Genomic DNA, 24,605 nt, shown 5'->3' with positions numbered 1-24,605 from the left:
TTACTCTCACTGACCTCAACTGCACTCCTTTGACAGGTTGTGAACGCACGCGTGGGCGAAGTACTATTTCTATGTAATATTTAGTTTACCAAATGACACATGCTCACATTTACGTGCCAATTGTCTAACAATGATATTTTTTAATGAATTTTACGAGGCACGCATGAAGGCAGCATGAGAGCCCCGCCGTGACGTCACGTTGAGTCGTCGCGTCAGTCAGCTGAGGAGGGAGGAACTCCGACAGCAGCAGAAAAGTCAACCAGGAAACAGAAGCTGCTAAACTGACCCACCGTCCCGGTCTGACGGCTCGACGGCGGCGTTAACATTGACAACAAGACAATAAAACCAGTACAGGATTTCAATTTGATATCGAAGTCAATACAAAGCAGCGACATGGCTTCCCTTTTCAAGAAGAAGACTGTCGACGGTGAGTTTGCGTTGTGTTCAGAAGCTAGCTAACTTGTTTGTAGCCCAGCTGTGTTGTTTCCACTAAAATTAGCTTCAGCATTCGGCGCCTCGTTCAACCAGTTCTGCCTATGATTCAGCATCAAGGAAAGCTAAATGTAGCTCAGGTGAGGCTGAACGTGGTGTACAATCTTGGACTAAATTTATAACGCTGACAAACAACAATTCTGCTGTGTCTGTAGTCAGAAACAGTTTGTGAACGTTGAGTCCATGTAGGAACCGTTTATTCATTTATTTGTTTTAGCCAAGATATAAAATAATTCAAAATTTTCTGAGTGAGGAGAAATAAAAGCATGAGCCCCAGTGATCTGTAAACGAATATCAGGTCAAATATTTCCACGAATAGTCTTCACTTTTGCTTTAAATGTATTCAATCGATTTCTTGATTCTGATGTATTCAGTTGCTACTCATCACATTATTGTTGTCCCCCCCAGAAGTAGAGCAGTTAAATTACATTGCAGTCCATCTGTGTTAGACACTCAAACTCTAAAGCAACTGCCTTGCTAAAAGCTCTCAGTCACAGACTTGTGTAATGCAACAGAAAGCTTGATATGCTGTCATCATAATAATTGGGTAATTGTGTTAATATTTAGCTAGTAATGTGCCTTTGTCAAAAAATTATTAAAAGCCTTTCAATTTTCCAAATTCAAATTTTAATTTCTCCAGGCTATGTAATCATGCTCACAAGGTCAAAATGGAAAAGCCCCAGTTTGTCTTTCATCAAATTTAATGAACCAATTCTTCTTTTTCAAATCTTGATTACAGTCACTCAGTGGGCTGATTTTTTTATTTTTTTAATTTATTTTTTGGAACTATGTTTCACCTTCTCTGGTTGGCACCTTAACTTAGTTGAGTGTAGGATTCTGTAAAATCTCATTATCTGTATATTTGGAAATAGGAGCTGTTGTTTTAGGTAATTTTTTTTCACAGAGCCGCCTCTCAGCACTCCTCCCATCATTGTCCTCCCAGTTTCATTCATACCAATCATCCGCATTCTATACTTACTGTGCCGCGCTTTCTTCCCCTCCATGCCAAGCCACTGTCAAGTCCTTTCAGTGTCACAGTTCCCCATCCTTCTATGCTCTATGGATATAGATTTTATTTTCCATTGCTGTATTTAGTAAGCTGGTTGAAGTGGTTTCTTGGTATTTGGCGAAAGGAGGGGGGGAAGCGATCACACATATTTGTAGGGCGATATCCCTCCCACTTTTCGACGTTGGCGTCACGTCACCTTCTACGTGTAAACGTGTCGTACTTATGAGTGGTCCAGTGTCATGACGTGTCCTGACCAAGTTCATGGAGAGTGAACTTTTTGGAAAGAAATAGTATTTTTTGGCAGTTACTCTTTATTTTGAGCTGAATCACTTCTTAATAAATGGATTCTTCAGTACATTATTTTATGAATTTGGTTTTCTAAAATAATAATTGCACAGATGTTTTATTATTCTGCACTCTCATGCAATGATTACTGTATGTCTCACACTCTTTCTTCTTTATTTTTCTTGTATAATTTTTTCAGAGTATTTACTTTTTGATGGAAATGTGAGTTTGTGCTCTAAATATAAAACTTTACTTTTCTTGGCTTCATACTTAATATTAGATATTAATACAAATTAGAACATTTGGAAGCACCTCAAAATCTAGATGGAATCTACTCTCTTTATTGTAATCAGTATAAAAGCTCAAACAATTGTTTGGTTACACAATTGTAACTTTATATTTGTCCTTTTATTTGTGTATGACAGATAAAGAGGGGCAGAGGTTGCATTGGCTCTCCCTTTGTCCGAAGCCATGGATTTAACATGCGACTTCAGGGTCATGAATTATCTCACATGATGCCACTTTGTGTTTGAGTGGGAGGTTTAAAACCAGTGACTCAGTCTTGGTGTGAGCGGTCCAAGCACTTGCACAGTTGGTGTGTCAGAATGTGATATCAGTGTGCTGCTGGTTATTCTGTGGTATTTTTGTGCGCATGTGGGCACACACTCAAACACGCTCGACTAATAGATGTTTTAGATTTCTTCCATGCAGCTGACTGAGACCCTACCCTCTTTTTTTGAAAATGTCATCATCAGCAGCAGTAGCAGTCCACATTTCACTACTGCTTGTAGAGGGTGGTTTGTTTTTAACACATTGGTAAAAAAAAGGATGGTAATCCACATTTTCCTTCCTGGACTTTATCTGTGCTCTCTATTTAGCTGTCAGCTGCCAGGTTTGAGATTGGCATCTGTCATGACACCAGTCGTCCCATCACTCCACATTGTGGTTTTTATTTTTATTTCTTTTCCTCAGTACATACTGAAGGCAGGGTTTCTTAGGGCTGTGTAGTTAAAATGTACATGATGTAAAATTGTAGATATCTGAGTGGCTAAAATGTATTATAAGTGAAATATTAAGTGTCTTTCATAGGCTTAACTGACATATTTCTTATCACGTTCTCCCTGTTTCTCTCCAAAGACATAATCAAAGAGCAGTCTAAGGAGCTGCGTGGCACTCAGAGACAGATCACAAGGGACAGAACGGCGCTGGAGAGACAAGAGAAACAAATGGTGGGAAAACACACGCACGCACACGCACACGCACACAGCTCTATCTTCTTTGGACACTGCATTGACCTCCATTGATTTGTGTTGTAAACAAAGTGTTATTCTTAATCACAATGGAAATCTAAGCCATAAATTTAACCAGTTCCTCAGAAATGAGGTTCTGCCTCATTAGAACCAGGTTTTGGTCTCCATGAGGACTACTGGTCCTGATAAGATCAGTGTTTATTGCAGAAAAGGTCCTAAAAAGGTAACATATCTAAGAAAAAAAACTCACACAAACCTTAATTTACACAGGAAACAATTAACTTATACTAGGCATCTTCTAATAATACATATTTCATCAAAGCTGTTCTCCCAACACAGAGGCACTACATCCATTTCCTGCAATCTGTGATTTCACCGGATTGGCTAATGGGTCTAACTTAATAGACAAGATAGATCTGGTGCAATGGCTTTGCTTCAGGCAAGTGAGACCTCTCACACATACACGTGTGTGCGCCCATTCACCGTTACGCGATAAGGCTGTATTCACTGACGTGCGCAACAATTCCCCTCTCTGAAAGATGAAAGAAGCGAAGCTGAATCCTTTCCCCTCTGTTGTGTAAAGCAAATACAATACAGGACATAATTACCTCCCTCAGGAACCAAAGTCTCATTCCTCATTAGTACTTTCCGCTAATTAGTCTAGCCTTTTTTGTAACAAAAAAAAAAGCTTTGTTGCACATTTTGAATAAAATATATTTTTGCTAAGAAATGGAAATGACCCACTTTATATTTCCTGTTAAGCATAATCATGACCGTTGACTCCTGCACGCACACACTCACATGCTCATACTGTATTACAATGACATGGAGCTGTGATTATCCCCCAAGGATCAAAGCATTTTTAAAGTCAATTTGTTCATTTTCTATGCATTTTTACTGGACTTAATAAAGTAGAAAGGCACGTAATGGTGGTCCATATTTCAGGAAATTAGCACATTCATAAATGCTCTTTTAACAGGCTAAAAAAATCTATTCATTATTACATTTTAATTGAATCCCTTTAGAAGTGGAGCCTTGTGTGTTTTATTGGTCACTGTAGGACTTTATGATGCATTGCTTAACTCGTTATCTGGTTGTTTTTTCTTTATATTGGATGATAAATAGATTTTGGATCAATTTATACAGACAGTTTAAATAGGATGCAATTGGCTGCTTGAAAGTAAAATATCTGCTGCACTGTCTGAAGAATTCAATAAATTGCCCATGTGGTCAGCGAAATCTTTAGCCTAATGGCCCTTGTTAACACAGATTCCAAGTAACAGGTATCAGTATCAGGCAGAGCCACTGAGTTCACCACATTCCCACTTTGTCTTTGCAGAGCACTCTCTATCCATCACCTTCCTCCACCTCCTCCCTCCTATTCTGACAGGGGAGTAAATAAGGCATTACAGGCTTTCACATCAGCAGCAGGCTCACTGTTCATGCATTCAGAAATTCATTTTATTTTGTCCTCTTCACAAGCAGCTGAATACAGACTAATGCACCTGTGCTGTGTGCACGTGTGTGTATGTGTGGAAGCATTTAAACCACAAGTGAGTCAGAATGTCTATTGCTTAATTTGGACATATTAATAATTAAATATTATTTCCCGAAGAGGGTGCTTTCAGCGAGCACAAAGGAAGTAAGATAAAACATGCTGTCGCTGTTGTACATGCAGTGCCAAACGGTTTGGCTAGTTCATTGTAACCTGGAGCCTCCATTCTTTTCTCTTGGGACGCTCACACAAATACATACCCACACACAGGATCCTTGTGGGCATCAGTGTACTTTATCATATTTACCAAAGCTAAAAGCACAAATTTGTTTGCTAGTGAATAACATTTGATGTGTATGACTGTTTACTATGTCTATATTTGCAAACACAGTGGTCTCAGGGGAACATTGTGTATATGTTTATCAATATATCCTACAGGGAATGTATAAATTATTAGTATGTGTATTTCTAATGCAAGATATTCTGATGATGATGAGCGGACAAAAAAAAAAATATTTTAAGCTACACTGCGTAGAAAGAAGATGTATGATGTTGATATGACAGTAGGAAAAAAATAAGCTTCAATGCCAAGTGATGAATTTGTAGAACGCTCCATCCTTCACCCATATTGAGTTTTTGCATGGTTAACATGTCATTTTGTGCCACTCGCTGTCACAAACACCACGCATTACTCCATTGTTCATCTGACATGACAAAGCTGAAAAATGGCGTTACCGTGGGGTTTGTCCTAAATCCTCCATTATCTTGAATTGTTGTTCTGCAGTGGCCATTTTTTTTTCCTGCGTTGTCTTATTCTGTTGTTTATTGTTTACTTCATTCAGACTTCAATTGGGACATTGTTGCTTGCATTTTTTTCTAATTGGAATATTATCTAATTTCCAAAACAAAGAACAGTTTTTTGCAAAAAGGTTGCTGATTAAAATTAAATGAAAACTTCAAAAACAGTCCATTACCTGGACAGCCCTGAAGATTGCATTGATATTTTTGTTGAATTTCCTACTTTCAATCCTTCACTTTACACAAATTGGTAACTTTAATTTCTCATTCACACTGATTCAATGCAACATCAGCAATCCCACTGCAATTTCTTAACAAATGGCTTTTTCTGTTCTACACTGTTGTTGTCATGTGTCATTTTCTCAAAATCTTCATCTTTACCTTGTGCATGGCCAAACTTATTTAGGACTATTGAATTAGCTTACTGTCACTATAATTGACATTATTAATAATTATCTAATAATTGTTTTCTGTACATTTTTGAATTTTTTTAAAATTTTGCTCAAGTTTTGAACTGTTTCCACTTCAGGAGGCAGAGATTAAGAAGATGGCAAAGAGCGGTAACCGTGAGGCGTGTAAGATCCTCGCCAAGCAGCTGGTCCAGCTAAGGAAGCAGAAAAACCGGACGTACGCTGTCAGCTCTAAGGTCACTTCCATGTCTACGCAGACAAAAGTCATGAACTCCCAAATGAAAATGGCCGGGGCCATGTCCACCACAGCCAAGGTAAAATCCTTTTATATGCCGTAATACCAAGTTTACTGCAGTGTGTAAGTAGAAAAGGCTGCGGAAAATCACAATAGCCTCACAGTTTGTTTTATGTCTTCATACTCGAAATGTGTGCCTGAATATATTTAGCAGCGAGAAATCCTTTTTTACACATTGTAAATGTATTCACACGTTGATAATTACTTTCATAGGCATTTAGACATTTGGTGTTCTTATATTTACTTCACATATTAGTCTGTTTTCCGTTTAAGCATTAAGCATTTTCATTTTTTTCTGAAACCGGTATTTTCTTCATGTAATTATAGTTTTAATGTATGATCTGTTTATGTTTAAACCATCTCTTGTAACATTGTTGTCTATGAAATCTTAAATTTGACTAAAAAGTGACTGGGACCGATGTGCTATCAGTCAGACTCAGCAAACACACTTGGGTCAAATATAATTAGGCTTCAGTTTAATGAAGTGTGATGAGGAATGTGTCTACATTGGTGTTTTTGTTCCCTGGATAAATGTTTCAGTGTCCATTCAGTTTATTTATTTATGAATATTCACGATTTGAACCAGTGTGTGTCACCTGCAGCGAAGTGGAGAGTTGACAGTATATCATGTTAGTGCTGCACGATCTATCGTAAATCTATCGTCATCGCGACATCAACATGCAACAAATGACTGCTCGAACTGCGATCAGAGTGCGCCCCCGCGCGTCGCTTCTTAACTTTCATGCGATCTTTAATATCAACGGACTCAGTGTTTCTTCCACTCTTCATTTGGATCAACGCTTGTTTTATCACAGGTCAGTGTGTGTTTTTAGTGTGCTTGTCCAAGACTTCTGTCCTGTCCTTCTGGCCAGTTCTGTATCTTTTTGTGAGCACAAACACACACACACACGGAGAGGAGTGAAAGTTAACTTGGGTAAAAGATGAGTTAAATGCTTCTCAGAACGTATAAAACCTGGCTGAAATATCAGAGGATGGAACAAACTGACGCTCCTCCTCCATGTAACACGTTCGTGAAACACACCGCAGCTGTGAGGATGTCCTTTTATTATACAAGACATTAATGCACTAAGAAATATAACCGAGCATTCATGAGCGTCGACACTGTGCAGCGAAAAAGAAATTAAAAAAGACATGGGACTCCTTGTCTTTCACTCAAATTCACCGTTAACATCACTCCTCTTACTAATCATCACTTCCTTTCACCCTGGCCTTCTACTCAAATACCTCACTCGCACCCTGATGGTGAATTTTGAGTTCAGTGTTGACATGTGGACTGAAGGAGCCGGGGATTAAATTGACCTTCTCGTTAGTAGAAAACTGCCGAACCCGCTGATCCACAGCTCCTCATTATTTGTACTTTTTAAAAAAATCACATCCTGTAATGTATAAAGTAATGAAAGCACACGGAGCAGTTCAACAGTCTGTTAGGTCTTGGCTTACTTGCACTATCCCTTTTTCGTATTTGGTCAAGAGCAGTTCAGCAAAAAAAAAAAAAAGACTAAGCCTAAGAATAATTTGTCAATCCTTCTCCAACAGACGATGCAAGCAGTGAATAAAAAGATGGATCCACAAAAAACATTGAAGACCATGCAGGACTTCCAGAAGGAGAACATGAAGATGGGCATGACTGAAGACATGAGTAAGGATTCATGTGACACTGCTTTGTGTTCTTCTTGTACATGGTGCAGAAAAGAGTGAATCAGTAAATGAGAACACAACACAGAACAGATCATTGTGAAGGGGAGAAGGTCCAGAATCAGAAAGCTGTACTTTGCAAATAATGCAACACAATGATCTCCACAATAGACTCAAAGGTCGACTAATCTCTTTTGCCTACTTTGCAAGAATCATGTAAACGATACAGAGAGAGTGTGTGTGACGCAAACCCCAGACTAGTATGTTCTAAGAAGCTTTTTCCCACTGTGCCCCATATGCCAAATAGCTTCTGCTGCAACTTACATCTGCAAAGACAGATCCTTGTATTCGCTGACATACAGTATAATATCTATTGTTACGTGGATATAAAATAATCTGATCACTATGTGAAATGTTGGCCATTCCACAAAGCCAATACACTGGTTTGTATTTTAATGAGAAGAAAAAGCAATTGTGCACCAAACTCACTCCTGTCCTTATGTTAATCTCTTATTTCATTTCCTACCTCACCATCTGTCCAGTCAACGACACCTTGGATGAGATCTTTGATGAATCAGGGGATGAGGAAGAATCTCAGGACATCGTGAACCAGGTTCTGGATGAAATTGGCATTGAGGTCTCAGGAAAGGTGAGAAATTTAAAATGAATCTTAAATCGACTCTTAACACTGCCTTCATTTTTTTTTGAACTACTTGCTTTTAGAAAAAAAGCCCTAAGCACATTGACTATTTTTATTCAAGTGAAGTCACTATTCAGGAATTAAAAACAAAGAGAGAGGCAGATTTAAAGAGAGACATAAAAACCTGTTTGCCTCACAGTTTGCACGTGGAACTTGTTTTTAATGAATGTGCATGATCTTAATAAGTGCTCCACATGTCTTTTACTGACTGTTAAAATGTGTTCCAGCTGCCACATGGTGGGGCTAGCCCTCAGCTCTTAGCACTAGTGCTCAACATTGTAGTCTGCCATGCTCACCATCTGCTGTGTGTCTGGCTCCCCCTGGGGGGCTCCATGAGCTATTACCTGCCAAAACACTACACACAAAACCCCACAAATTGCCCAATAAACATGCAGGTGTCATGAAAACCTAAACCAGTGAAACTGTTGTGTTTAAGTGTGGTGTAAGAGCCAGTTCTTCCTTCGAAAAAGCAAGACCATAAATGCTCTTTTAACCCTCGAGCTGAAAGGAAGTTACACGACTCATAAACCTCAGTCGGCTGGAAGAAACATGCATATTCAAATAAGCTGTCGAGTGTTTTGGGCTCATTTCTTGAATTGTTCCTCTGTGTAGAAGTGTGGAAGTCTGTTAAGGTTTTTGAGCAAATCCATGATCACTGTCCAATTTTGTTATTATTCTAATATAATTATGCTTTTTGCCAACAGATCTGACATTACCAGTCAAAAAATATTGCAGCACAAGAATATTTGACTCTAAACTAGCACATCTTTTTCAAGTAATGTAAAAAGTTAGGTCTTAAAATATACCCCCTAAAAGAAGATTTTTAAACTGACACACACAAGCTTGCATTAAAGCAGGAGTAGGTGACATTTTTGATTCAAGATTCAAGATTCAAAGTGTTTATTGTCATATGCACAGTAAAGAAACACGTTTCCCTGTACAATGAAATTCTTACTTTGCTGTCCACTCAAAAACACCAGCATAAAGTAGAAAAGTATAAATATACATAAGAAAAATATAAATATTACAAGAAACTAAAATAACATATATGCATAAAATAAGTGTAAACATATGCATATATGCAAGGAATGAGAATATTTTTGATGTTATTGACCTGAGACCACTAGACTTCTGCACATGACTTCTGTTTCCAGCCTTAGTGAAATTTGCCCAATGACAGTGCAGTTCAGAGACGGTGAACGAGTGAGGGAGATTGTCTTAGGTCACCTGTCACATCTGTCCCTCCATCCCATAACAATTAATGGCTAAGAGATGAGACTCGGCAATCCTGCCTAGCCTTAAATCACAGACAAGCTGTAGTAGTTTGAATGATGCATGCAGTATGATGTGTTACGTGGAGCTAAACTCACAGTTAAATTGGGATTTATCTGAACAGTGTCAATACTCAGCCGTATATCAGCCAGCCTTACAGTGAATATGAATGTATATGTGTGTTAAGTTTGATTAGAGTGTGTCTGCTAATTACTTTTTTTGTGCCCATGTGCGTTTTCCAGATGGTGAGGGCTCCAGCTGCAGGAAAGAGCGTCCCCGGCGCCGCCGCCTCCTCCAAAGCCACCATCTCTGACGACGAGATTGAGAGACAGCTCCGAGCACTGGGAGTGGACTAATTAGCACTTTTTTGTATTAATGTTCACATGATAACCCAGTGCGACATTAGTACTGATTGTTGCAGACTGTCAGACATATTGATTTTGTCATGGTTTTAAATGCTACAGGTGTAAGAAAGGGTGCACACTAACGCACACACATATACACACTCCTTTCGACATACATTACATATTCTCACATTCTTCAGCAGGTTGCCTTTCAGAGGACGAAGGTAGAACATCTGATCTATTTATGCAGATTTTTTTTTTTATTCTGATATCAGAATGTCCTCAGTCAGATGGTAAGACAATAATAGATGCTTAACGACAAGAACCACGTACACTGTTGTTTACCAGTTTTTTCTGTCCATTTAAGGGCTACAGTGTATATGTTGCCTTGGAGTTGGCTTTTCACCTCTGATGTCAAACTTGAGTGTGTTATATAATCAGTTTCCTTGACTGAAAATGGATGATTCGTGCTAATTAAAAAGTGCTTGGGGGGTTGACGATAAGCAGATGCAACTCGTAATTTTCTTATTTACCTGCTTTCTATATTAACGTCTGTTATTTTTCTGTCTCTCAGAGGCGAACTGTGTCGGGTTTTCTGCTCTTTTGTGGGGTAAAATAATATCCTGCAGCGTTGCAGATGGCACAGACAAGTGATACAAGGCTACACGGGCGTCATCACACCGTCGATAACTGTCGGCTCACAGAGTAAACAAACTGGTCAACAACGTAATTAATTCTCATGTTCTTAAAATCCTTGGCTGGTGTGCGACGACATACATATGCATGCGGAAAGTGTAACTGGCATTGATGCCCTTTAGTAATGAGTAACAGCCTTCACTTGCATGAGCTGATGAGACAGATTGATCTGAGGGTCGAACTTACGAGTAATTAATTAACACCTCTGAAGTTGCAACGCTGCACAGATTGTGAGACAAAACCTAAGCAAACACAAATTGGGACAAATGAAAGACTTGCATATAGAAGAGTTCTGAATCAGTCGTTTGATGCTACTGAGTAATTAATTTTTTTTTCCTTCTTGGTTGATGCTTTGCTATCTGATTGTGTATCTTATTGGATTTGGGATTTTACAGTGATTGTAGGATGGCACTGGTTCCTGCGGTCCCTCTTCTCTTTCAGCTGCTGTGCAGCTACTGTCGTTTGATATTTTAAGCTGCCACACACACACACAAATACACACACTTACAGAGATGCACTATGACAGCAAAATTACGGAAATGTTTGCTAATTTGTCACTGTGATTTCAGAGATGCTTTTTCTTCAGAGACAATGTGGATTTCTCTCCAGAGATATGTTCATGTTAGCTTCATCAGAGCGACAAAGACGCCTCATATTAATGTACTTTTCATTGTCGAAGTACAACATTCAATCCTGCATGTGTGCGACAAATTACAATATCAGCATTATTTGTTATTACAAGCAGTAACATGTTTTTTGACATTAAGTGCAGTTCCATTAAGAAATTCCCACTTTTCAAAAAAAGGCATCCATATGTATACTCCTTTCTTTCCCTCTTTATCATTGTTAAGTGACTCTGTAAAGGGTTGAAGGCTTTTTATAAGGAATAAAGTTTCTTCAGGTACAATTTTGGCGATTGTGCTGTTCTTGAAGCCTCGCTCACATTCACAGTAAATTCATTTTCCCTCCCTAAGTGTAGAATAATTATTGAATTAAAGCAGTGCAGCCTAATACTAAATACTCAAGTAATCCAAAAGTATATATGTATATAAAAAAAAACACCATATATGTATATAAACACCAGTGTGTTCCCTTTTGAAAAAGACTGGTATTGGAGCAGCATTCTCCATGTACCTCTGCAGAATCCTGAGTAATAATGTATCATGGATGTTGTACAGTGTGTCCATGTGTGGAGAAGTATGATCAATCGGTGATATCTTTTCAGTGTTTAACAATGAAATGATGAGCACACACTGGTCTCTGTATACATAAAAAGTTTAGAGTATGAGCAGAGGTGTGTTATCAAGTCATGCCAAGCTTTTGACTATCTGCTTCTCAAGTATATCCTCCTCAGCCCACTAATAAAACTTTACTGTGCAGCCTAAGAAATGTGGCAGCAATCGATGACCCAGCCACATTTATTTCCCCTGACGACACTCCAGTGAGACAGCTGTGCATGAATCACAGTGAGAGTTTTTTTTCTGAATGAATTAGTGTCTTCTGGCAGCCCTGTGAATCGTAGGTTAGAGCTCACGCTGTACACCAGCACAGACTCTGTCTCGTCGTGTATGCAGTGTGTTCATGGTGTGACATGAAGGCCTCGTTATCAATGAGAGATTACACGTGTAGTTCATCGTAAAACACAGTTTATTGTTATTGTGGCAGATGCAAGTACAAAATTTGTCTTTGTCGTATTTAGTTTTTCCATGAAGTTGAAATAAGGCACTGGAAATCTTATATGATGCTTATTTTCACGTTTTTTTAAGGTACCACCTCCAGAGACCAAATAATGAAATTCAAAGTATCCCTTTAGTCACTCCAACCAGGTCGGAGTCATCGTGACACTTTGTCAGGGCAACAGTAACAAATACGTTAAAATAAAATCTGTTTTGTAGCAGAGAAAAGGTGAGACCTTCCATCATTTGTTGACAAATATGTCATGAAGTTCCACATAATTTGCGACTTCAGAGTAACAAACCACAGAGACTATATTAATATATTAGATCTCGAATAAATAATATGTTGTACAACTTAAAATATATTCCTTTTGGCTATGGCTGTATTCATTTAAATAAATCAAGTTTTTTTTTCTGTGAGACCATGAGACCAAAGAACACACATAGATCGGCTCTAATTACAAATGCACAAACACATAAAAACCACAGCACGGCGAATCCTGCTCTCACACGCGGACATAACTGTTAAACGCTTTGTTTTATCACGAATACGTTCTCCCCTTTCTTGCATAAAATAAAGAAGGTTCAGGATTTTATTGCTCATGTCTATTCTTATGAAGGCACAGGGCTGATTGACAGGAGAACAGTGTAATTAGTTGCTGTCGAATTGTATTATATTTGGTACCTGCAGTGTCAAACCTGGAACTCATACAATTAATACAATAATTATTCTTCTTTGTGACAGAATAATTGTAACTAATTTAAAAAAGGGTAGTAATAAGGAGGCAAATTAACTTAAAAACGACACAAAGAGCTCTGTAATAACACATTTGCTGCTGTTGACTTGTGTTCAATTCCGTTATAAATGTGTTATTTATTATTTAGTTTGCTTCTTCAGGCTCACTGTCGCCCAATAGAAATATCGTAATGTTAAATCAGTGAAACTGTTGGCCCAGTTTCTCTGTTTAAAACTTCTGTTTAGACGTAAACGTCTTCCTCGTGCCGCATGGAAAGTAACTGCTGAGTCCATGAAAGACTGAACCGCAACTACGTCATTGGTCTTTGCACTTTACCCATCTGTGCTATGCAGCTTGGACTGATCTTGGTCAAACAGGAGCTGAGGTTGAGGCTGGTCTTGACCCGTTTCTCCCGTTGACGTCGGTTGCAGAACCAGACTCTGACCACCTCCTTCTCCAGATGGAGGCCTTTGGCTATCCGGGCTATTTCTTGAGAGGATGGTTTACTTTTCTCCATGAAGCTGTGCTCCAGGGCTTCCTTGGCTCCCAGACTGTTGTGTGGAAGGAGAGACGGAGACAGAGGAACGATATGGTGTTAAACTGAACACAAACACAAACACAAACACACGCTTTGTGAGTTTGGCCCTTACCTGATTGTTGTTCTCCTTTTCCTCTTTCGCTCGTTCATTCCAATTTTGTCGTTGTACAAGGCTGCGAGAAAGAACAATGTAACCAAAGCGTTAAAAGTTTATATTTAGATAATGCTTTTCTAGTCTTGATGACCACTCAAAGTGCTATGCGCTCGCTAGCAACTTGGGTTTAAGTGTCACATATGCTGTCCCTGGGCAGCACAGAACCAGGGATCAAACCCGGAAAACGACCCGCTCATAACACTGAGTCACGGCCAATCTGTGCCTGCATGGCACTAACAATGAGTGTAAATGTCACCTTGTTAAAAATGACAAGTCTCAGTCAGGATGCTCTGTAATAAAATAATGTAGTTTTTTTTTTGTTTTAATTTTTCTGACTGAAATCTTGGGTATTTATTTGACCATTCAGGTAAAAAAAAAATAAAATAAAATAGATGAATACTGGTTCAGATTGCCTTAGATGATGCATAAGCCACTGTAAAATCCACATACTCATACAAAAGTGTGGGTTTCTTACAACATGTGCTACTCTAAAGTACTTGTTTAGCTCATTGAGCTAAGATAGTTAAAGGTTACGTGTGAATAAGTGCTTTAAAAGGAGGCTTGATGGAGTGGATGTGTGTGCGTGTGACTCACCGCCAGCCAGCTCTGCTTCATTCAGCCATTTTGTCAGAATGGTCTTGAGTTTGCAGGCATTCTTGAAGCTCAGCTGCAAATTCTCAAAGCGGCAGATCGTGGTCTGGCTGAACTCTGAGCCGTGCACTGCAGCGAGCGCCTCGCCTACGTTAGTCTGTGTGTACCCTGGAGGTTCAGACGAAAAAAAAAGCACACACACACACACACAAAAAAAACCAAAAAAGTTTACTGAGAAGTAGCACAGTGAGTGCAAACAGAAATATTTGTTTTGTGGTATGTAAGTGCCACAGTGTAATAGTTGTGTTCACAATCTCACCAAGCTTGATTCTCCGTATTTTAAAGTCATTGGCAAACATCTCCAGCTCTCGAATTTGTGGCGAGTCCATCGCAGGGGCATCTTCAGGGTCCCTCATGCTCTTCCTGTGGGGGTCAGTTTTCATCTCTCCAACACTGAGGCCTCCAGGGGCCTCATCAGTAGAGAGGAGAGTGGAAGGCAGTGAGGAGAAACCGTGGCTTAATGCACAAGAACCACTGCTTAGACCATGGTCGGGAAACTTGTACAGGCAGGGCGTAAGAGATCCTGGAGAAACAGAAACAATGGGGGAGAGAGGAGAAAGCTTTAGAGAGGACAATTAGGTGGACGGAGACACAAGGGAGACGCGGACTGTCAGAGGGGTACTACCCACATGTGCACCAAGAGTCGTATTTCAACAGCAGAGACAGTTGTGCCGTGCCGTGCCGCTGTGAGACTCACTGAACCATGAGGAACAAAATCTTTGTCCATCACACTATCTATGATGTTTGGAATTATGTGGCAACGTTACAACTTCCAACACTTCCTGAAACGAAGGCTTTAGCCGGTGATTGTTCAAGGTTGAAAAGTGAAGCCCTGCTGGTCTCAGTAGCTAGTTTAGGCTCTGCTATGCAATGGCACTAGCATCAGGTTTGAACATGATGTTCCCATTTTGATGAAAATAGACGATAAAGCATGGCACATATGAGCCGACACCAGTATTATCAACAGCTATCGCTAAATGGCTGTGAACTTCTAGATGCAGATGTCACTTTTTTTCACATACAGGCTATTCAAGGATAACAGGATGTTGACACTAGTCACACAAGGATGCTCAGTGTGAATTGTGTGGTTTGACAACATCCATTTTTCACTTCAGCACTTAGGAGATGTTATGACACATGTCATCAAGCTCCATTCATTGACAAAAGAACAAGAGAGCTGACTTTGAAATGTGTTTAAAATGCAGCTATGAGACATTAACTGCTTTTCATTATTGAGCTGTGTTTTCAAGGGCTCCCTGTCCTTGGCTTCGGCGTTGCCATGCAAACCCGATTTCAAATGTCTTTGCACAGCCTTTTGATACACGCTCACTCTGCTTGTGCAAAATGCAATCAAATCTAACTTTAATATTCAAGACTCTTCATTATTTCTACAGGTGGCTGTTGGCAGTTAAATAGTTAGGTGCCGTGGAGCTGTTGCAGTTAATCACTGGTTTCTTCAAGTTTGTTAATATTAATGACAAATTACTGCCAGAATACCAGATGGTTGGCAGGATAATTGTGATCTGGGGCACAATAGTTCCCCCCCTGCATCACCGCTCCACACAGCTGCAGTGAGAAAAAATAAACGGCACTGATTCACTTTACCCAAACATCAACTGCACCTCATCATTTCCATTAAAACAAGCGCATCCTAGTGTGTGATAAAAAAGACAAGCAGCTGCTCTGATCATGTGCTCTTTGTTGCTGCGACGAGATCTTCAGGAGAACAAACAATGCAACACTCCCCTCTTGTGTTGATGGGGTTAAAGTGCAAACACAACTGTGATACAAACCTAAATGTAGAGACTCAACTCACGGATAGTGGTGGCTACACAAATCTTTACTTTTATCATGTAAGAGTCTACAGAGAAAACAAATAAAGGTCCTATGCAGTGCACATGCTGTATGCTTAGTTGCCATTTTATTAGGAACACCCAGCTAATACTATTTCAGTGTAATACAAAAGTCTGTTTGATTTTTACTTTTAAAATGGACATAGTATTAATTCAATTAGTCTCTCTCCCTCTGTGTGCATGTACATGTCAAAATACATATACATCTGTTGCAAAAAAAGAACAAACTAAAATCATTCTCTATGACATATTCGACAGTTTTACCTGTCCTTCGATTGCTGGTGACTTAATGCCATAAAAAAGTAGATATATTTTTTCTATGAATCTCTTTTATATATTTACTGTGTTATATGTGTTAATGAAAACGTAAACACAAGTGAAATGCAACCTCACAGACCAAATATCTTATCTTAAGTAGTATTTGTCCAACTGTTTGTCTTGTACTGCCTGGTTTTGTTTTGTTCTATTTTGCTTTATTTATTCATCTCTTCTTCTTGCTATGCTTTGACATTATCTGTCTAATGTCGCACATTTATGTTTGTGATAGTTAAAAAGCTTGTACAAACTATATCGGTGAGCAACTTGTTTCAAATAAACACACGTATATTGGGGCAATGTTAACTGGAGACTGGAGAAAATGTTCCAGGCTGACGTCCTAATCAGATTGCACCCTGCCTGTCACCCAGTGTCAGCTGGAATTGGCTTCAGTTATACCTGTGGTAGAGAATGGACGAGTGAATACACTCACTCACTCACTCACTCACTCATCTTCTAGTGCTTTATCCTTCTCATGAGGGCCGCGGGGGACGCTGGTGCCTATCCCAGCTGACATATGGTGAAAGGCGTGGTACACCCTGGACAGGTCGCCAGTCCATCACAGGGACACAGAGACAAACAACCATTCAATCTCACTCTCACACCTACAGTCAGTTTACTTCTTTTTAATGACATTTTTTATTTAATTCATAGTATCGGCTCACAAGCCCCTTTTCCACTATTTTTAGTGGAAAAATGGTTTTCGAAAGTCCAATTTACCTAATCCCCAAATCAGAAAGGCCTTTGTTCTGAGGCGACATAGACCGGAAGCTCCAATTAACGCTGCGTTTGTGTGTGTATGTGCGTCATTACCTCGTTTATGAAACCCTAAAGTTTCAGAACAAACAGTTCAGCCACTGCTGAGAAAATAGTGTTGTATTGTTTTCCTGGGCTCTGCGAAGCAGATCGGCACTTCCTTAATTTGATGTCGTCATCAGAAATCCTCACCACTCCTCTCACCACCGTAGCGCCTCCTGGTGCGGGCACTAGTCCGAGCACATCCGGTTGCGTACATTCAACCGCAGAAGAAGAAGAACTACTCTCGTTGTAGCTGCTGAGATGCAGAGCATCCACCGTGCCAGAGGGGGAGCTGTGTATCTGAGAGCTGGCCTATCTATTACGTCACTTCCAGGTACCTGGCCAATTACTGGACAGTGGGAAAGCTCTCGTTGGCTGGCCAATCACAACACAGTCCACATTCTGGGGGTGTGGTTTTGGTCTGAAACAGCGCGGCTGACGAGAGCGTCAGTGAGGAGATATTTTGATCGGCTCGTTTGAAGCGACTAGTAGGTTTATAACCATGAAAACAAGTTCATATATGTAAGTAGACCTCCATAACTAACATATATATGTGATACAAGCATTCGACGTCGCCTTTAAACACTGACTGTGCTCAAGGACTGCTCACCTCACACAGGTATACAACTTCCCTTTTCTTTCATCCTCGGAAGGCGACGTTGCTATAAAAGCTCAATCTGAAACCTTTCTGCACAGCGGCTAAACCGTCCCTAGCAATACCCGTGTTTTAAGACTCTCGCTGGAGAAATAGAGAGGCAGAAATACAAAATACGATAATAACCCTCGTGATCACCTCTGTGCAAAACGATTTCCGATATGGAATAGGAAAAAAGAAAATAAAATGCTTTCTTCATTTGTACACACCGGCTGAAAGTCAAAGAGACTGATTCTATTCCATAAGTGTATACATTCGTAATTTTCTCTTTTACCAAAGATGTCAAAGAGAGGCAACAATTTCGTCTAAAGGCTAGGAGAGCAAATGTAGGTACAGTATGTGAGGTTTCTGTCTGTTCTGCAACTGCTTGTCTGGCTGATGTCTCATAACTTCCTATCAAAACCGCTGTGTGAAGTCATTTGAAGCATTGGAGCTTTGAGACAAGCTTGATGTGTCTGGGTTTGAAGTCTGTTCTCGTGCTTCTGTGCTTGTGCACTCATGTGCACAAAGTGCACACATGACCATTTTGACTCGCAGCACGTTGACGTTCGCGTGCTTTTCAGACTGGACTGGGCAGCAAGCCTCTCTCCAAACACATGTGGACTCAGTGGGTTTGCAGTTAATACCTCACAGGCCTTTTGTTGATACGCACACAGGCCCTCCCATACATGTCAACCGTGCGCTGTTATCAGTGACAGCATAGAATGAAAAGAGCACACTGACAAACACTCTGATTTACTGTATTGAGCCAAAAATGACTTCCATTTTATGCACCGCTGCTGCTTCTTGCAGCCAAAAACACGGTTGATGTGAAAAAAGAGCTACAAAAAAATTCTCCATATTTATTGGAGGAAGAATTAATAATTCTCTGCGTGTTCATAAAAAAAAAAAAAAAAGTGAGACTTTTAACGTTACATTTTAACATTTCATCCACGGGAAAATACATTTTCTAATCAGACCTTGGTTTTCTAATCACAAATGTCCACAAATGCTATTAAGTCTGTTTCTGCCTTTTACTTTCATAATATGGTATGTACAGTATAATCTGTATAATCTGAAAAAACACTTCTCTCTTTGTCCGAAATGATGTTCCCACAGGCGTTTTTCGCATCGTAGCTGCAAACTGGTTGATCTCATGTCCTCCATCAGTACTATTTGTCATATCCTTCATTCTACTCACAAAAATAGCTGTGGTGGACGGTTGTAAAAGTGGACACCAAACTTTTTTATGAGACCGGGTCTCTGCACTTGAGTGAATAGAATCTTACCTTTTAATCCTGCTGTCTATTTAAAGAACTATTTCACTTTCATCTAGCAAATGATAATTGTTCTGCGCCACCAGGGCTGCACTAGGTCACCTTTTTTTTTAACCTGAAGTTGCTGCCGTTGGTTATATCGTATGAAATTGTAAAACGTTCTAATAGACTTTCCTTCTTTTCCAACAATATGAATCAAAAGTCACATTCCTTTTTATTCTAATTTAGACCATGAAAGGTTACTATATGTACGCTACGTCTCGATTTCCTTCTCATTATTCAGATAAATTAGCATGCGGGACACGTCTGACACGGTGACATATTGTCTGATAGGTTCTACTTGTTGGATCCTTCTGAATTATGTTGGTCCGTGTTCATGTCTGGGACACAGAAAAAAAAATGGTGTCGCACAGTAGTGTGACACTCAGAAATGCCACCTTAGATCCTGAATTGCGTAAATATGAAACGGGGAGAATGTTAAGTCTTTCATCGTCCTAGAGGGGGATTTTAGAGAAGGAAGGAGGAGGAACATTGGTGTCCAAGACATTTGTGCCTGCAGTCTGTATTCAAGCCTAATGTGCACCACAGCGCGCCACAGGAAATCCTTCATCCTTCATCAAATCCCTTCAGACTGTTTGTTGCATAAACTTGAGACACAGTGCAATAAACAGACTATTTTATTTACTATGCATATCCTGTCTATTCCATCCATCCATTTTTCTACCACTTTATTAATCTCAGCTGACATAGGGCGATAGGCGGAGTACACCCTGGACATTTTGCCAGTCCATCGCAGAGACAAACAACCATACTCTCTCACACCTACGGTCAGTTTAGAGAGTCTAATTGACCTAATGCCCCATATTGCATGTTTTTGAACTGTGGGAGGAAGCCGGAGAACCCGGGGAAAACCCACCCACACACACACACACGAGCGGGGAGAACAACAAACTCCATGCAGAAAGGCCCTTGTTCCAACCGGGGCTTGAACGCGGGTCTTCTTGCTGCAAAAAGCATCCAAATTCCCCGCGGGGGATGAATTAAGTATTTCTAATTCTGATCCTGATGTATAAAATAGATGCATATTTATATTTGCATAGTACACACACGTACTGTATATCCAACAGCAAAGATCACAAAACCGCATTGCTGTAAGTTTACCAGGCGAATAATTAAAAACGGCTCGATTATGTCTCACCTCATATAAAAACTTCAACACCCATCCAACTGCTGGCAGTAATGACCTTATAATAAAGGCAATAAATCTACGGAAATAATATCTATGCTCCACATTAACTTCAGTGCAGTGTAAAATATTGCAAGACTATAATATCAATATGGGTTCCTCGGGACGCTCCCGTTTGAATCGAATTAGGAATGCATGATGAATTATATGAAAGTTCTGCTCTGCACATGCATGCTGACGAGCAAAAATATGATGTTGTTTGGTAAAAAGACCTCCATTTTTCAATATTCTAACAATAATAATAATAATGATAACATTGCAGCTCTCCGCAGGAGACTGAGGAAGTGGGACGTCGCCTTTGACAAGCTATGCTTACCAATGAAGAGCTCATGGAATTAGGTGAGGCAATCAAGGCTGAAATTGATTTCAACAGGTAGATTATTTGAATTAAACACAGAATAAACCTTTATGTGCGTGTGTGTGCGCACTATTACCTACCTTGCAGTGGGTTTGCACTGCTCACCATGTTCGGGTGAGGGACACCACAGGTCTGCAGGATGCATGTCTGAGAAATGCTGGCAGAGAGCATCTCCTGAGCTGAAGAGAGAAAGAGAGAGAGAGTGTTCATTCATTCATGCATTCATTCATTTATTCACTCATCTTCTATTGCTTTATCCTGCAATCCATGACCATGACGGTCATGGGTGGGTGCTGGTGGCGACTCTGGACAGGTCGCCAGTCCATCACAGAGCCACATAAAGCTTATTTTTCATAATTATCATTGTTGATAATCATGGAACATATAGGGCTTTGAATTTACTTTAATTGTTTCTTTGATTATTAACCCTTAGAGTTAGAGCAGCACAGATCTGTGCCACAGCAGTTTGCCATGGGAAGGCAAATTGCCGTAATAATACATAACTCCTTATATGGGCATCTTGGGCGTATGTGTTTACAGGTCACATATTTATGCGTCACAAAATAGACCGTTTTCCTTTTCTTTTTGTTCATACAAATGAGCCAAGTGAATTTTGAATTGTGACGTATTTCTGAATTTCACAAATTCAACCAATTTTTTTTTTTTCATCAGATTGTCTAGGTTGTGCTAACAAAAAAAGGATATAAGACATTATATTACACACACTTAAGCCCTCTGTATATATTGTATGTTTAAACATAGTAATGGAAAAAAGCAACTGAAATGCGCTGTGTTCTAGGGGTTAAGTAAAGAGGAAAAAAAAATCATATTTTGACATCCACAAACCTTAAGATTTTCCAAAACTATAAAAAAAACTTTATGAAAGTGATTTATAATTCATGAGAAGCTGGGAGCAGATAATGGATATGATTTTAGCTTCCTAATAGACCTAAAATAGTTTATTGATTTTGTTGCAACTACTATGTTTATTACCACTTTGTTATTTGAGTTGCTAACAAACACCAAAGCCACTCACCTGCCATCATGCCATAGGTGGCCTGTTGGTTGCTGTAGTGACAGGGGGTGACTGGGTAGTGAAGGCTTGGGGGGCTGTTACCAAGTGCGTTGCCGAGGGAAGAGGTGGACAGATGCATGTGGGAGCGCTTGGAGGTTTGACCCAAGGACAGTCCAGACGAGACTGACGGGGACAGAATGTGGTTACAGACTGAGCAGCAAACAAAAGATGAGCAAAACCTCAAGAGCTGATATTAAGGTTCTGATTCTTTCAACCTATGATTCAGCTGAAAACTGTGTTTTTAATTTGGGCTGACATCCGCGAACAGTTCAGCCAATATAAAGAGGAAAAACATTTCAACTACAAAAACCCAATTAAAACAAAACAAACCTAATAAAGATGATTTTAAATGATTCATTTTCTCTGACTAGAAATAAATACATCTTTTTTTTATGGCCATAACAGAACAGATTCATACTTTTAACTGAACCCTGAGGATAAATATCAGCCACTGAAGAATTTCCATCTGGTTGGAAAATGAATCTTTGAGGAACACAGACGTAGCTGCAAATCAAAACCCATTCTTCTAAATCCAGGGAAAACCACGCTGGGATGGTTTTTGAAGTGTTCGATTTTTTTCTAAGAAACGATTCCCCGCTTGCGAATGACGCCTCTCTTTGCCAAGCCATGACCAACGCTCTTCTTCTCCACTAAGTAAATTTAAATATAGTTGAACATTGTTCTGGTCTTGTCCTCTGCTAATGACATAATTATTCATTTATTCATCTTTTTATGCGGCTCGGTATTCACTCGGTGCACTAATATATTCTTACTGGTGTTTTCAAGATGCACTCTGCGCCGCTACAGCTCATCCACAGACACTTTCATCGTGTATTAGGATTTGTCTGAGTTTCATTAAGGCTGTTGCCGCTGAGTATGACTCAGCCATCTTGGTGAATTTCAATTATTCCATTTAAAAAAGATTCATTTGGAAGGCCGCAAAGTAAATACTTTTTACATTTTTGTTGCATTAAAACACAATTATTGGAGTCGAAGGATCTATTTTGCGTGTTAAACTTCTACTATATTCTGTACTGTAGATGTAGCATAATGAATGTTGCCAAATTCAGTCTATTTTAAAGAAAAACAATGGACAGGCACTTAAATCCCCAGGAAGTTTTTTTTTTTTTTCTCCATCGAGAAAAAGACCTCAGGGATTTTGTAATCCTGATAACATATCCTCACTGCAATTACCCACTGAGTAGAGACAGCTGGGCCAGCCCAGCTGATTAGAGACATTTACATAACTCGGATTGTATTTGAATAAATGTTTCTTTCAATTCCCTTCAACTCTCCATCGCCTGAGCCCGAGATGCCCCGAGAAACAAGTGGGTCAATTAATATCTCGATAGGAGCAACTTTTATCTCCCGCGTGAGATTTGACTCATCCATGGTGACGTCATGTCAACACGATGCAGTGTAGACGAGAAAAAGGGATATTATGAGAGTGAATGTGAAGGAACAGGTGAGCCTTACCTGCAGAAACCATGCTGTGCGCGTGTGAGCTGGCCGGCAGACAGTCGCTGGCAGAAGCGTGATGCATGAGGATCGGCAAGGCTGAGTCTCCCGCCAGAGGGGTGAAGGAGTCGGCGCTGAACGCCTGACACGCCATTCTTCTCTGGGCCCGATGCCAGTCGTACTCTGAAGTTCTGACTAAATTACCTCTCTTGTCTTGACTCACCTCGCTGTGCTTTTACTTGCTCTTATCTCCCATTGCTGCTGTGATTGTATGGCGCCTTATTAATGGTTAGTCCGGGCTGTGATTTGCCTTGTGTCGTCTTCCTTGGCCTTCTCTTGTTCTGCCTTATTTCTCACCCTGCCTTTTTCCTCCCCTTGTCCTTTTTTCCTCTGCTCAGTCAAGCAGACCTCTTTCTCTCGAGGTAGGGAACCAAACAGAGGTTACTATTTTTTTTTTCTTTTCTCTTTCTCACAGAGAAATGGATGTCACCTGCGCGTAGGCAGGGTATTTGCAGTCTTCAGCCCAAACTCTCAAAGATGAATAGCGATGAGCTGCAAGTTCAAGTCGCGATCACTGGTTCCTCACATTGGGGCCTCCTCCGTGCGGCTCCCTGTCTCCTTTTTCTATTAGATACGCAGGTAAGCCAGTCCTGTCATACCCTCAGCTTTTTGACTTGCTCATCTACTGCAGGTATTTATATCCTTCCCATCCGCGACTAACCACCCCTCTCAACCTATGACCTCCCCCCCCTGCATCCTATCAAGCTGCTCACCCCACTACCAATCCAATGTCAGTGTTGTTATTACTTGTGTTAGTCCTTACCTGCATTCTTCTCATCCCTCTTCCAAATCCAGGATTAGGGTACAGAGCAGCTGAGAAACCCGATCCCCTCCTCTCTTCCTGCTATCTCTCCGTTCCTCTCCCTGATTACAGGATTATGTTGTAGAAGCAATGGGAAAGTGAAGTCAGCGCTTAAATCACCTCGCGGTAATTGTTCGACTTTGCTCTTCACGTGTGAATCCTCAAACGGCAGCTCTGAAAAAAAAACAAAACAACTCCACAGTTGTTGAAATTACTTGCAGGAAGTGTTGGGTGCAAATTGGATGCTTTTTGTCCAGCGTGAGTCAGCTTG

The 24,605-nt window shown here is 40.1% G+C and overlaps 2 protein-coding genes across 2 annotated transcripts; one reads left to right on the top strand and one right to left on the bottom strand.

Annotated features, from left to right (window-relative positions):
- Positions 1–223: 223 nt before the first annotated feature.
- On the top strand, positions 224–11,609 carry chmp2ba (charged multivesicular body protein 2Ba). The gene is made up of 6 exons (XM_044019387.1): positions 224–427; positions 2,924–3,015; positions 5,859–6,053; positions 7,592–7,694; positions 8,233–8,339; positions 9,905–11,609. Exons 1-6 carry the CDS (start codon positions 394–396, stop codon positions 10,016–10,018), a joined length of 645 nt encoding a protein of 214 aa, XP_043875322.1. The 5' UTR covers positions 224–393; the 3' UTR covers positions 10,019–11,609.
- Positions 11,610–12,331: 722 nt separating this feature from the next.
- pou1f1 (POU class 1 homeobox 1) lies at positions 12,332–23,862 on the bottom strand. Its single transcript, XM_044019250.1, has 7 exons — positions 23,491–23,862; positions 21,976–22,137; positions 21,020–21,118; positions 14,718–14,981; positions 14,402–14,566; positions 13,766–13,826; positions 12,332–13,666 (listed from the first exon to the last, which is right to left on the bottom strand). Exons 1-7 carry the CDS (start codon positions 23,624–23,626, stop codon positions 13,426–13,428), a joined length of 1,128 nt encoding a protein of 375 aa, XP_043875185.1. The 5' UTR covers positions 23,627–23,862; the 3' UTR covers positions 12,332–13,425.
- Positions 23,863–24,605: the final 743 nt, after the last annotated feature.

The sequence above is a fragment of the Solea senegalensis genome, linkage group LG2 (assembly GCF_019176455.1).
Source record: "Solea senegalensis isolate Sse05_10M linkage group LG2, IFAPA_SoseM_1, whole genome shotgun sequence".
NCBI lineage: Eukaryota > Metazoa > Chordata > Actinopteri > Pleuronectiformes > Soleidae > Solea > Solea senegalensis.
The sequence above is the reverse complement of the archived record's forward strand: the minus strand, read 5'-3'. Positions and strand labels throughout refer to the sequence as shown.

Excerpts from the sequence above, each read along its gene's own strand:
- chmp2ba (XM_044019387.1), top strand. The coding sequence starts at position 394 with ATGGCTTCCCTTTTCAAGAAGAAGACTGTCGACG. Across the intron at positions 428-2,923 it reads CAAGAAGAAGACTGTCGACG|ACATAATCAAAGAGCAGTCT; the intron begins GTGAGTTTGCGT and ends TTCTCTCCAAAG. Across the intron at positions 3,016-5,858 it reads AGAGACAAGAGAAACAAATG|GAGGCAGAGATTAAGAAGAT; the intron begins GTGGGAAAACAC and ends TTTCCACTTCAG.
- pou1f1 (XM_044019250.1), bottom strand. The coding sequence starts at position 23,626 with ATGGCGTGTCAGGCGTTCAGCGCCGACTCCTTCACCCCTCTGGCGGGA. Across the intron at positions 21,119-21,975 it reads CACCTATGGCATGATGGCAG|CTCAGGAGATGCTCTCTGCC; the intron begins GTGAGTGGCTTT and ends TTCTCTCTTCAG. Across the intron at positions 13,667-13,765 it reads AAAAGGAGAACAACAATCAG|TCTGGGAGCCAAGGAAGCCC; the intron begins GTAAGGGCCAAA and ends TCCACACAACAG.